This window comes from Chenopodium quinoa, unplaced genomic scaffold, assembly GCF_001683475.1.
Source record: "Chenopodium quinoa cultivar QQ74 unplaced genomic scaffold, ASM168347v1, whole genome shotgun sequence".
In the NCBI taxonomy this organism is placed as follows: domain Eukaryota; kingdom Viridiplantae; phylum Streptophyta; class Magnoliopsida; order Caryophyllales; family Amaranthaceae; genus Chenopodium; species Chenopodium quinoa.
The window spans coordinates 11,494,845-11,506,384 of record NW_018743292.1 but is presented as its reverse complement, the minus strand read 5'-3'; the positions used below and the strand labels follow the sequence as shown (position 1 = coordinate 11,506,384).

Sequence of the window (11,540 nt, the reverse complement as noted above, 5' to 3'; positions counted from 1 at the left end):
ACTTTAAGCTCAGGTAAGTCCTATTTCAAACTCCCGTCGTTATTACGTTCTAATTTTGCGGTTAAAATTGACTGTCTTTAAGCTTATTGTAAATCATAAGCCATATAATGTAGACATCAGCGAAATCCTTACAGTTGATCACACAACAATCAGAAGTAAAACTTTCAGCACAACATAACCAATAACTTTGCTGACATGCAGATTATATACACATTTTCTGCATGTCTACCTTTGCAGCTCTTTTTCTTGTTCTACCTGTCCCTCTTCCCTCACTATCATGCTGATCCTCGAGCCTCGCAAACCCGGCTTTACTGTGGGACGTACAGAGAGCAAACATACTCTCAGTTCATTCCTAAATTTGTTGAGGATATGTACAATCTTGCTCAAAAGATAAATACTCAAAGCTGGGCTTCTTTTTCAACAAACTCTTCGAATGTAAAGTCACCTATGTTTGGCCTAATTCAGTGCTATGAAGACCTTTCTCAAACTGATTGTCAACTTTGCTTTGCTGCTAGTCGTACTAGGCTCCCAACTTGTATCCCTTCGGTTTCTGCTTCCCTTTTCTTGGACGGGTGTTTCCTTAGATATGATAACTATAGTTTTTATGAAGAACCCTTGAACCCCAAGTTGAATGGTAGAAATTGCAGCACAAACAATGGTAAGGTGGATGTAAATCAGAGGTCTGAGTTTGCTAAGAGTGTGAGGACTGTCATCGATGAGGCGATGGAAAAAGGATTGAAAAATGGTGGATTTGGAGTGGCTGAGGTTAATGATAGGAAAAGAATGAACAAGTTGTACGCGTTGGCTCAGTGTTGGAAGACCGTCAGTGCTACTGGGTGTAAGGCTTGCTTAAACAAGGCAAGTGAACAGGTCACTCAGTGTGTACCGAGTAGGGAAGGCAGGGGTTTTAATGCCGGTTGTTATCTGAGGTATTCAACTAACAAGTTTTATGGTGATCACAATCATACCAGAGGTCATCATGGTAAACTTTTATTGGCAAATTTCATCATATTATTGTTGGTGTTATTATCCGTTATCGTCTTTTACTAATGTTGCATGCATATAATTTTTCTAGACATTGCATTGTGTAGGAATCATATAATGTGGTAATTGTTTTTGTTACATCGAACGATTTAATTGCTTTGAAATGTTTATTTTACGCTTTCATTTTCAGGATTGCACAGACATGGATACATAGCTGCCATAATTTTGGCTTCAGCTGCAATGCTCATGTTCCTTTCCTTCTCTTCTTATTTGGTTTATATAAGATACTCCAAATGGAAAAAAGGTATGCTAATCTTTTGCAGTCCAATAATAAGGTTTGTCTTCTTTTTACTGACTAGGTCCTCGTAAAAACTCTTTTCATGCATTGACAGAAGAAAATGAAGTCAGCAGAAGATTTGCAAAAGTTGGTCTAAATTTCAATTATGAAGTCCTTGAGGAAGCAACAAATTTTTTTGACCTATCGAATAAACTTGGCCAAGGTGGAGCAGGAATTGTATTCAAGGGGACACTTCCAAATGGTCAAGCAATTGCTGTTAAGAGACTGTTTTTCAACACAACACAGTGGGCGAATGAGTTCTTCAATGAAGTAAACTTAATCAGACATGTTCAACACAAGAATCTTGTTAAACTGCTAGGATGTAGCATTGAAGGACCTGAAAGTCTCCTGGTCTACGAGTTCGTTCCTAAGAAGAGTCTTGATCACTATCTCTTTGGTAAAATATTATATTGGTTCCACCCTCTCCCTTTTCCAATCCATAAAGCTTTTCAAGTGCACATACTTGCATGATGTTTTTGGTTCATTAAATGTTTGTTCTGTGAACAGGAGCTCAGAGCCTGGATTGGAAGCAAAGAGTACAAATAATTGTGGGAACAGCTGAAGGTTTGGCATATCTGCATGGTGGTACTCAAACGCGAATAATACATAGGGACATAAAATGCAGTAATATTCTTCTTGACGAAGATTTTATTCCAAAGATTGCAGATTTTGGTTTGGTGAGGTCTATTGCTTCAGGCAGGAGTCATCTGAGTACTGGAATTGCTGGCACACTGTAAGTCATCAAAATCCAATCTGTTGTGTATATTTCCTTAATTGAAAAGTTACTTCCTGCTTCAACTCCTAAGGAGCCTCTTACTCTACTTGCAGATATATCCGGCTTGGTTCTCTTCTCCTTTACTGAACTAATTGTTTTAACAGACTGATTTGTCTACTGAAATAACTGATTTTTTTTACTGAATTTTTGTTCTAAGTTGGAGAGAACGAGGCCTAAATTCCTCAATATTTCTTAAGACATGACTAGTTAGGAATTTTGCTGATGGTGCAGTGGATACATGGCTCCAGAGTACTTGGTGCGAGGACAACTTACTGAGAAAGCAGATGTTTACAGTTTTGGGGTAATTGTTCTCGAGATAATAAGTAGTAGGAAGAACGTCTTCATACAGGAGTCACAATCCCTTCTACAATCTGTATGACTCAATTCTCCTTAAATTGTGTATGAAACTAATATAATGATCTCGGTTTCTTCATTGTGAATATTACTGAGCCTTCTTCTTGTTTATAGGTTTGGAATCTCTACAGATTAGGCAGACACTATGAATGTGTTGATCCTTACTTGGGTACCGAGTTTCAGGAGGAGGTATTAAAAGTGCTTCATATAGGTCTTCTCTGCACTCAAGCTTCAGTCCCTTTGAGACCATCCATGGCTCAGGTGGTTGACATGCTAACTAGTGAAAATTGCGAGATACCAACACCAACTCAACCTCCATTCCTCAATACCAATTTGTTTGAAAGTACCGACCATTTTAGTGATAAGTGTTACATAAGCACTAAGTCAGACTCACTTCCCTTAATTCAAAACCAAGATGATAACAATTAAATGTGAGTTTCATATTTGTATACCAAAAGCTTCTGCTATGTTTCTATCTAATCCTAAATCATTAGTTGTGGGTTCAGTGTACACACTCTAGAAAAATTCTGTATTTACAACTGTTTCTTCATTCAAAATCCTTTAGTTGGCATCTTCACACTTTCACAGGTTCAATAAACACTTCCAACATTTCTAATCTAAAACTACTGATAATAATTAAAGGTAAAAATAGTTCATAGAATAGGAAAAGAGATGTAAACCACATGTAATGTAATTAACACAGGAAATATTGTCCTAAATCAGCAGATATGCAAATTCTAAATGCATATATGCAGAGGAGGTGAGTTATTTGCTAAGCTGCTCATTACTTTGGTTAATCCTGGCAGCTGCCACCACAGAAGCCGCAACTCCACCAGGGTACGTGCTTATGTTAGGATTGTTTCTGAGTTCAGCACCCATCACACCTTCTGCATCTTGCCTTGTCACTGGCCTATCTTTTGGTAATTTTGCTGCTGCTTCCTGTCATAGGGAAACATGTTAGATGTCAGATGATCATGAATAGTGAGATTATACAAGTGTAGGTGCATAAAGTTATGTTTGATATAGTCTTTTCTATCTTTTTTTGTTAACGTTTGTTGCAAAGGAGGCACATTTGCCAAAACATGGAAAAATTGACAGATTGAGCATATGTATTCATTGTGTTTTATGGCTCTAGATATCTGTCATCCTCAAAATTTTTGCTTGTCCTGTAGAGCTTGTAGCATTGTGGATGCTTACTTACCCTTGACACGTTCATTTAATCATGCAGAAGACCTAGTTAGTCCAAATAAGGAACATGTATGGGGTCCTGGTGTTTGTTTGTGAAGACAAAGAGAAATGGTGGAACAGGGAAGCAATGAAGCCACACAACCGTGTGCAGCTGGTCATTTGAGTCATGCATCCTATCTAGTTAGCATGCAATTATGAAAAACAGTAGTAGTGCATAAATGGTAGATACATTTAAATTAGTGAAGCCTAAAAACTCTTCAATAATGCTATGAAAATAGAATTAAATTCACCAATTTTTGTGTCTCCTATATGCCAAAACAAGAACAGGAACAAAATACAAATATGTATGTGCTAGTCTTTATAGATTACCGAGAGAACATCAGCAAGAGTAGTCTTCTCCCGTGTGGTGGGCTTAGCATTGAATTGCGCAGCAGATTGAGCAGTCGCAGCAAGTCCACCAGGCATGATGTTGGTTTGGCCAGTGGCTCTAACCTCAGCTGCCTGAATGGCAGCTGCATCACTTTGATCCACTGCCTTCTGGCCCGCGGTTAATACTGTTGCTTGGAGGGCCACCCCTAATGTTATTGGACTTAGTTCTTTGTATGCTGATGGGGTTGCTGCTGGCCCTTTTTCACAGTCACTCCTACTTTCGCCATCAGAAACGCCCTGCAAATTCATACATTTATGCACAAAAAAACGTTACTATTAGATCCATCATCCCCCAAAGATGTTCGCAGTTATTATTTCTCAAGTCAAACTCTATAAATTTTGACTATAAATTTTCATCAATATATTAAAGAAAAGCATAGCTAGCTTCAACTATATACTTTATACAAGTATATGTGTCTCAAATTACTCTCAATGCATTAACAAGAATCTTCACATTTTCTGCAACTCTAAGCACATCCATTAATTATTAACATAAATTACAATTATGAGCTCTATATCCATTTTATCACTTTGATGTTATGTCAAAAATATGAAATTTTAATTTAGACAATGCAACGCGGATTAATTAAAGGTATCCATAAGTAGACCATAACATTATAATAAGCATAAAACATATCTATACTATCTAAGTTTCAAGATCTTTGTTGTGAATCACTTTTTTTTTTATAATTATTTTTGACAAATGAAATATCTTTGCTAATGTAGAATTTAAATGACCTGAAAAACCCGTTGAGGTAATTTGTTTAACACGGTTGAGAAAACAACACCATATTTGTTCAACTCTTGTTGGTCTTCGCCAGGTCTTTGTGGTTGCTCATGGCTCATTTTCAATAAGATTCTACCTCTCTTCTATCTTTTTGTCAAAATCTCAAAACTAAATTGAATTATTTATGTTTGTTGTAAGGAAAACCAAAATAGAAATTTTCTCTTTAATGATTCAACTTTTCATGATTAATTTTAGTGTTTTCAACTATGGAATTCACTAAAATGGAATTGCACATTTTCTTATGTTGTAGATATTTTTAGACATTACTATGGGAGGAATATCGTAAATAAGGCAGGGCGCAATTGTTGCATTACTTATAAAGTGCTATGACACTTGGCATCTATTATTCCTTCACAATTGACTACATATTCACACATTTATTAGTAGTATCTAATTACATGGTTGAAATTTTTTAGGTAGAAGCATTTTATTCTAATGGAGAATAAATTAATTTTAGAATAATAAAATTTTTACAAGCCACACTACCCATACATAATAAACTACTACATGCACGAACCCTAAGTTTGCTTGCTACTGGTATCTTGTTTTGTGCTGCTGGCAATTTAATAATAAGTTGATTAGTGGTTTATTAGAGAAAGTGGAATTTCAATGACACGTTGGATTTCTCGGGAATTGTACCCTTATGACCTTTGTTAATCTCGTCATTGGGAACTAAGGTTAGTTTTTTTTTTTTTTTTTTTTTTTCCTCCTCAGCAAAAAAAATCTTAAATGAACAGAAAATATCCGTGTATGTAAATTTATTTGGGAAGTCTCAATACATACATATAAAAAGGAATCTGAAATAAAGAAAAATTATTGCACGTATAATTTTCATACTTAAAAAGTATCACTAATTTAATAATCAATATTTACAGTTTATTTTTCTGCTCGATCTCCCTCTCTGTAAATAAGTTGAATGCTTCGATTATCAAGCTAACTACTCGTAGAAAGAGAGCACATGTCCATGTTAATATGCCCAAATTGTTATGGGATTGATCAGAATAATGTCTTTAAGAAGAGTTTGAATATGTCTTGTTTGCGCTCCAAAAATAGTACTACGGATTATATAATGCTATTCCTTATAGCTACTAAATTGTTGAAAATCAAACCTTGAAATTGAGTTTACAAAAATTAAAAATGGCGGACTACAAGTACATCAGAATTTGCAATGCGAACGATCGGGACTGTAACATGTGCTGCTTCTGGTTTGATATTTGCTTTTTATGTCTATACTTATCAAAAATAAATTAAAACAAAATTTAGTTAACTATTAGTACTTTTGTACAGCTATAAGTTAAGAAAACATAATAATAAATTCAATAGATTACGATAATCGCAATAATTTGACTAACACACATTGCAGAACCTTAATTACAAGAAAATGGAAAGTTACTCAATTGAAAATTTAGTTAATTGACTAACCTCTTATGCAGTGACAAATCTAGCATTTTTTATCAGTGGAGTTCAATCTATATGAAACAAATTATATAATTATTTATATATATTAGTAAATTACGTGAAATTATATAGAGAACCTCCTTAATATGAGAACTTCTCTTAATATGAGACTGTTCTTATAGCCGTTGAATTTGACAAAATTGGATGGCTGCGATTATAAGATGTAAGTAATAGCAATATGATAAATAATAAGATCTTCTTCCTTTTGATTATTACTCGTACAAACTATGAAGCTAGTTATTGAGTATTTTCTCTCTCCTCAAATTTTAGGATGTGTTTTTTTATCTCCAAAATTATCAAAGTAGCACCACTATAGCAAACATTATCAATATTACTAGGCATAATACAAATAATCTCCACCCACTCTTCAATTTCCAATAATCAAAAGGATATGCCCATTTCTAACACGTAGCATCTTTCCTATGTTTTTGGCTCATTTTCTTAAACCCCAAATTGAATAATCACTAACCATTGTATCATAGAGAATCAATTGATGAATAATCTAGACAAAAAATCAGAGTAACATACAATTGAAAACGCGCTAATCGACTGAGTAACCTTCGATTAGGTAATCTCGGCTACACCATGTGACCAACTACACATTGAAAACAAGGAGTAATAACTGAGGTAGGTTATAAAAAGAAAAACATAAGTCATGATTGACTTTTTTCAATGTGGGACTTAAGCAAATCATGGCTCAAGTTTTTCTTTTTATAACCTTTCTTAGTTGATACTCCTTTTTTTTAGTAAATCTTTAAAGAGGTACGAGTACCAAATTACTTTGTACATTAGTATTTCATCATCATATAATTAATCAATCATTGTTCCAACCATAGTATTGTCTATTCGTACGTATGTAGCATCAAATTCAATTGTTAATGCTATGATATTTAATGTGTTAAAAAATTTTATAGCGTGTCTTGTGTCAGACCATTTAATATTTTTCAGCTTTCTAATCTAGTTATATAGTTTGATTCCCTATAAATTAATATTGTCTTATATCATATATATCATTTACAAACATATGTTGCCTCACCCACTCACATTTAGAGTTGGCATAGATCAAGGATGTGGACTAAGAAAAGTCATGTCTAAACAGGTTCATGTTGATCTCAAGGGGACACATGCATGCATAGCCCGATAGGGTTGTATTGTGACACGTGAGTCAACTCGTTTAGATCATTTCAAGATTTGAAAATGATGCCCATCATGGTTTATGTACGTGTTATCATGTCATGGTGGGTTGAAGGCAAACTCATGTCCAATCGAACCATGTCACCATGGTCTGTTGGTTCATACCCAACTAAATTCACATTCTCCTATGTACTCCACACATAATTGATAAACGTATGCAACAGAGAATATGAGAGAATGTAAAATTATACCCGCCATCCCGAATTCCCAATACGCGATCGGACATTTCCATAACTTTGACTTCCTCCCATTTGGGCCATGTGTTGTAAACTTGTAATACAGGACATGTACACGCAACAACACACTACACCAAAGTCCATAAAACTTCGACCAACTTTCTCCCAAAAAAAAAACAGAAAACAGTTGAAAATCAAATCGTTAGTGTTTAGTAAAATCATCAATCAATCCACCCAAAATCTAGGGTTTATACTTTATACCTTCTTCTCTCTCATCTTCATCAATCGAGACAGGGACGGATCAAATGTGGGTTCATTGAACCCACTGATTTTTTGAAAAAAATTAAAAAAAAAAAGCTTTTTTATAATAAAAAAAAAAAAAAAAAAAAAAGCGGAATAGGGTTAAATAGAATATTTGTGCGCTATATGGCAAGAAATAAAGCCCCAGTGGGTTTTTTTACCTCCCATCAAACACGAGTTTGTGGGTTCACTTTCTTTTTTTCCCTTCCTTCCTCAAGACTCAAGAGTCAACACAGAACACTTCCTCATTCCCCCAAATTGTAAAACCCTATCCCTATCCCTCTGTCCGCCGCTCTGCTCCGCAGCCGACGCGTCATCAGCCAGGCATCAGGTGCTCCGACACCGACGGTCCGACGTGGGGCGACGTCGTTGAATTTCATTGAGGTAGTGTCGTAGTGAGGTCAGTGAATTTCATTTCGCTAATTTAATGTTTTTTTTTTTTTGGTAAATCGCTGATTTAATGTTTCATTTCGCTAATTTACTTTACAATTTGGGGATTTTTTTTGGTAAATCGCTGAATTTCATTCGCTAATTTAAATTACGATTTGGGGATTTTTCCTCTAGAAATTGAAGATTGGTTTTGAGTCTTTTGACTGTGTTTTGTTATAGTTTTGTCTTCATTATAATTTATAAGTCCCTTAATGCCTCGAGTTCTCGACCGACTACCAGTGTTGAGCTTGCCTTTCCCTTAATGCTTTGCTGTCTTTCAGTCTTTGTCTTGCTGTTGAAATGTCGAATACTCAAATGAGTATCAGTCTCATAAGTTATGAAAACATGAAAGTTGCAAGCTTTTTGCTATTGTTGGAAAAGTAAGTTATATTATAGCATTGGTTATAGTAGCTAATAATGGTTTAAATCTGTTTCATGAACTAATAACACAAATATATAAAATAATTGCAATGTGTTGAGTTTTGAATTAAACCAACTAAACTGAAAAAAACAAACTAATAATTTTGAAATAATTGAAAATGTACTGAATATTTAATTATTATATTTTTATTCCTTTGTTAATTACGATTCCAAACTTCCGAAGTTTCGAACACACACTTCGGAAATCCTGGAGACGCCACTGAATCGAGAGCTAACCAAATTGAAAATGGCGGAGATAAAAACGTTATCAGCGGATTCAATTCCACACTTTCAAGAAGGAATATCACTGGTTCTCTCAAAATGGTGGACTCTTCAAATGGCTGTACAAAATGAGTGGGGAGGCCCTCATTCTCAGCAAAAAGCTCTTGATTTCTCCTCTCGAATCTTCAATTTCTTCCATAAACCTAATCGCAAAGGTTTGTTTCTTCAATTTTCCGTTTTAATTTCTGAATTTAATAAGAATTTAAAAGTGGTAACTTCAATCACTGATTAATATGAATAACATCAATCTATGCTTGGTTTTTTGGGAATTTGGTTATGTTTTTCTTTTAATTTAGATGATAAGTACTTGATTAATTTGAAATATGAGGGTTTTTTTAAAAAAATTTTTTTACATATTTTGATGATTCTGAAGTCTGGATTATTTACTTATATGTATGGTTGTTGATGAGCATTTTTTTCTTGTTTTACTCAGAACCCGTTTACATAGACGAATTAGAAGATTTGCTAGAGGATGGTTTGGATTCTTTGAATACAGATGCAGAAGACGATGTGCTAGAGGTGATTGCTTCATTGCAATATAGAATGTATTTCAATTATTTTTTTCAAGTTCACAATTAAATTACATGCATAATTGTCATGCTAAATTGGATGAGTCGAATCAAAATGCTTAAGATTTGTGATCAGGAGTTATGGCTTTATTGTGTAGGTAGCGGATCAGTTGATGGCTATGTATGAAGAATGTTTGGTAGGCAACTATCAATCAATTCAGAAGTTAAAGCAAACAAAACCACTTACTGTTCCTCGTGTAGAACAGGTAATCGACATTTTTCTATCTTGTTTATTCTGTGTTAGTGAGGATCTAGATGACTGCAACAAATACATTCATGAGAGAATTTAGGAAACTGGGTTATGCATTGTTGTTTGTGGTTTGTATTCTGTGCATTTGGATTGGTACTTGGCAGTTGGCGTGATATTTTAAACATTTCGCATGAATAATGAAGTTTTATAAAGTATTGGATCTTGGTCAAAAATATTGGAGGGGCCAAGATTTGAACTAACTTCTCTTCCAAAAATAATCATTTTGTTACAACATTGAATAAGTACTATAGTTCTAGGCGGTAGAAGGTCTGCTTCTAATTTGTAAAGTGATAAAGCAAAGATTACGCGGGCTCAGCCGCGGTAGAAGGTCTGCTTCTAATTTGTAAAGTGCTCCTTTAATAGTGCAAAAGTTTGAAGTTAAAATCTAGTAGGTAACAAAATACGAAGACAAATAGTTCTAGGCGGATCCTCAAAAACTCTAGTTCTCTTTTGCTACTACAGGAATATTCTTTCGACTTTGAACAAGTATTTATACAAGTGTATCATGGCTACAGGTTAGAAGTTGGGCAACTTGACTATGTTTTTAAACATTCCAATATTTATTAAGGTGTTTCCAAGTGTTTAGTAAACTGAACTATGTTTTATAGCATCATCTTGAAAATTGTATTTTCCCTTTGACGTCATCTTGAAAAAGATACATGCTTTTGAAGGTGTTTGGCTCACTGATTTTGGGTATGAAACAGAATCAAACAAGTAAAACATCGATCAACTCTTTCATCTAAAAAGAAATTTTTGCACTCCATACATCAAGCATAATCTTACCTGGAGCCTGGAGCTAATAAAAACTGTCTCCACGGGCACTATATTAACCATCCACCCTTCCCCCCCCCCCCCCCCACCCAAAATCATAGCCACTTCAATACCACATCTGCTTGTCACTGTTATCACCCACATAACTGCTCTAGGACCATTTGCTATCTCTCCTGAAGTGTTCTGACTTTTGCCTTTTTCTCCTGGACTGTTTTTCACTATTGCTCTTACACTGTCTCATGGCAGTTCTCTTTTTTTTTTTTACATCAATATCTTTGCCCAATTATGTTTCATCCTGTATATTTCCAGAAGCTTATAATATCCGATGAAAGAACTTGTATTAGCTATCATTATAATTATCTAGGATTCTTGGAACTGTGATATCAGAAGTGTGTTACTTTTATGCGCACATGCTGAAGTGCTAATTGCCATGTCACAGGATGCAAGTGACAGCGATGAAGGAGGTGATGAGAGCATGGGGAATGAAGAGGAATCAAATATGATGGTAGATACACCGGAGTCCTTGCCAAGTACTAATCCCACAGAAATACAGAAAAACAATGGCAGACACCAGCAGATGGAAGAAGCTGAAGATGGATGGGTTAAAGTTTCAAGGAAGAGTAAAGGTCGAAACAAGTAGCTTGGGACCTAATGATCTCATCCTAAGCCCCAAGCATTGGTTTTTTCTTTTTCTTGTATCCAATTATATCCACTAGTTTTTCACAACTGTGTATTTTGCATGACAAACGCATGTTGAGGAATATAGTTTATTGGAGAAGTGATATATATGAATATGATATTGAAACATAATTGAGTTTAAATGGAAGTGGTCGTGTA

General features: G+C 34.9%; 3 protein-coding genes across 3 annotated transcripts; 2 read left to right on the top strand and 1 right to left on the bottom strand.

Moving 5' to 3' along the window:
• Positions 1-88: 88 nt before the first annotated feature.
• LOC110737041 (cysteine-rich receptor-like protein kinase 42) lies at positions 89-2,899 on the top strand. Its single transcript, XM_021917395.1, has 6 exons — positions 89-982; positions 1,175-1,288; positions 1,377-1,718; positions 1,829-2,054; positions 2,328-2,469; positions 2,565-2,899. Exons 1-6 carry the CDS (start codon positions 196-198, stop codon positions 2,877-2,879), a joined length of 1,926 nt encoding a protein of 641 aa, XP_021773087.1. The 5' UTR covers positions 89-195; the 3' UTR covers positions 2,880-2,899.
• A 316-nt stretch (positions 2,900-3,215) lies between these two features.
• Positions 3,216-4,548, bottom strand: LOC110735960 (late embryogenesis abundant protein 47-like). Its single transcript, XM_021916131.1, has 3 exons — positions 4,495-4,548; positions 4,008-4,304; positions 3,216-3,389 (listed from the first exon to the last, which is right to left on the bottom strand). Exons 1-3 carry the CDS (start codon positions 4,546-4,548, stop codon positions 3,216-3,218), a joined length of 525 nt encoding a protein of 174 aa, XP_021771823.1.
• A 3,589-nt stretch (positions 4,549-8,137) lies between these two features.
• Positions 8,138-11,529, top strand: LOC110737040 (pre-rRNA-processing protein TSR2 homolog). The gene is made up of 5 exons (XM_021917394.1): positions 8,138-8,382; positions 9,016-9,268; positions 9,547-9,632; positions 9,781-9,888; positions 11,143-11,529. Exons 2-5 carry the CDS (start codon positions 9,079-9,081, stop codon positions 11,341-11,343), a joined length of 585 nt encoding a protein of 194 aa, XP_021773086.1. The 5' UTR covers positions 8,138-8,382; positions 9,016-9,078; the 3' UTR covers positions 11,344-11,529.
• The last annotated feature ends 11 nt before the right edge of the window (positions 11,530-11,540 follow it).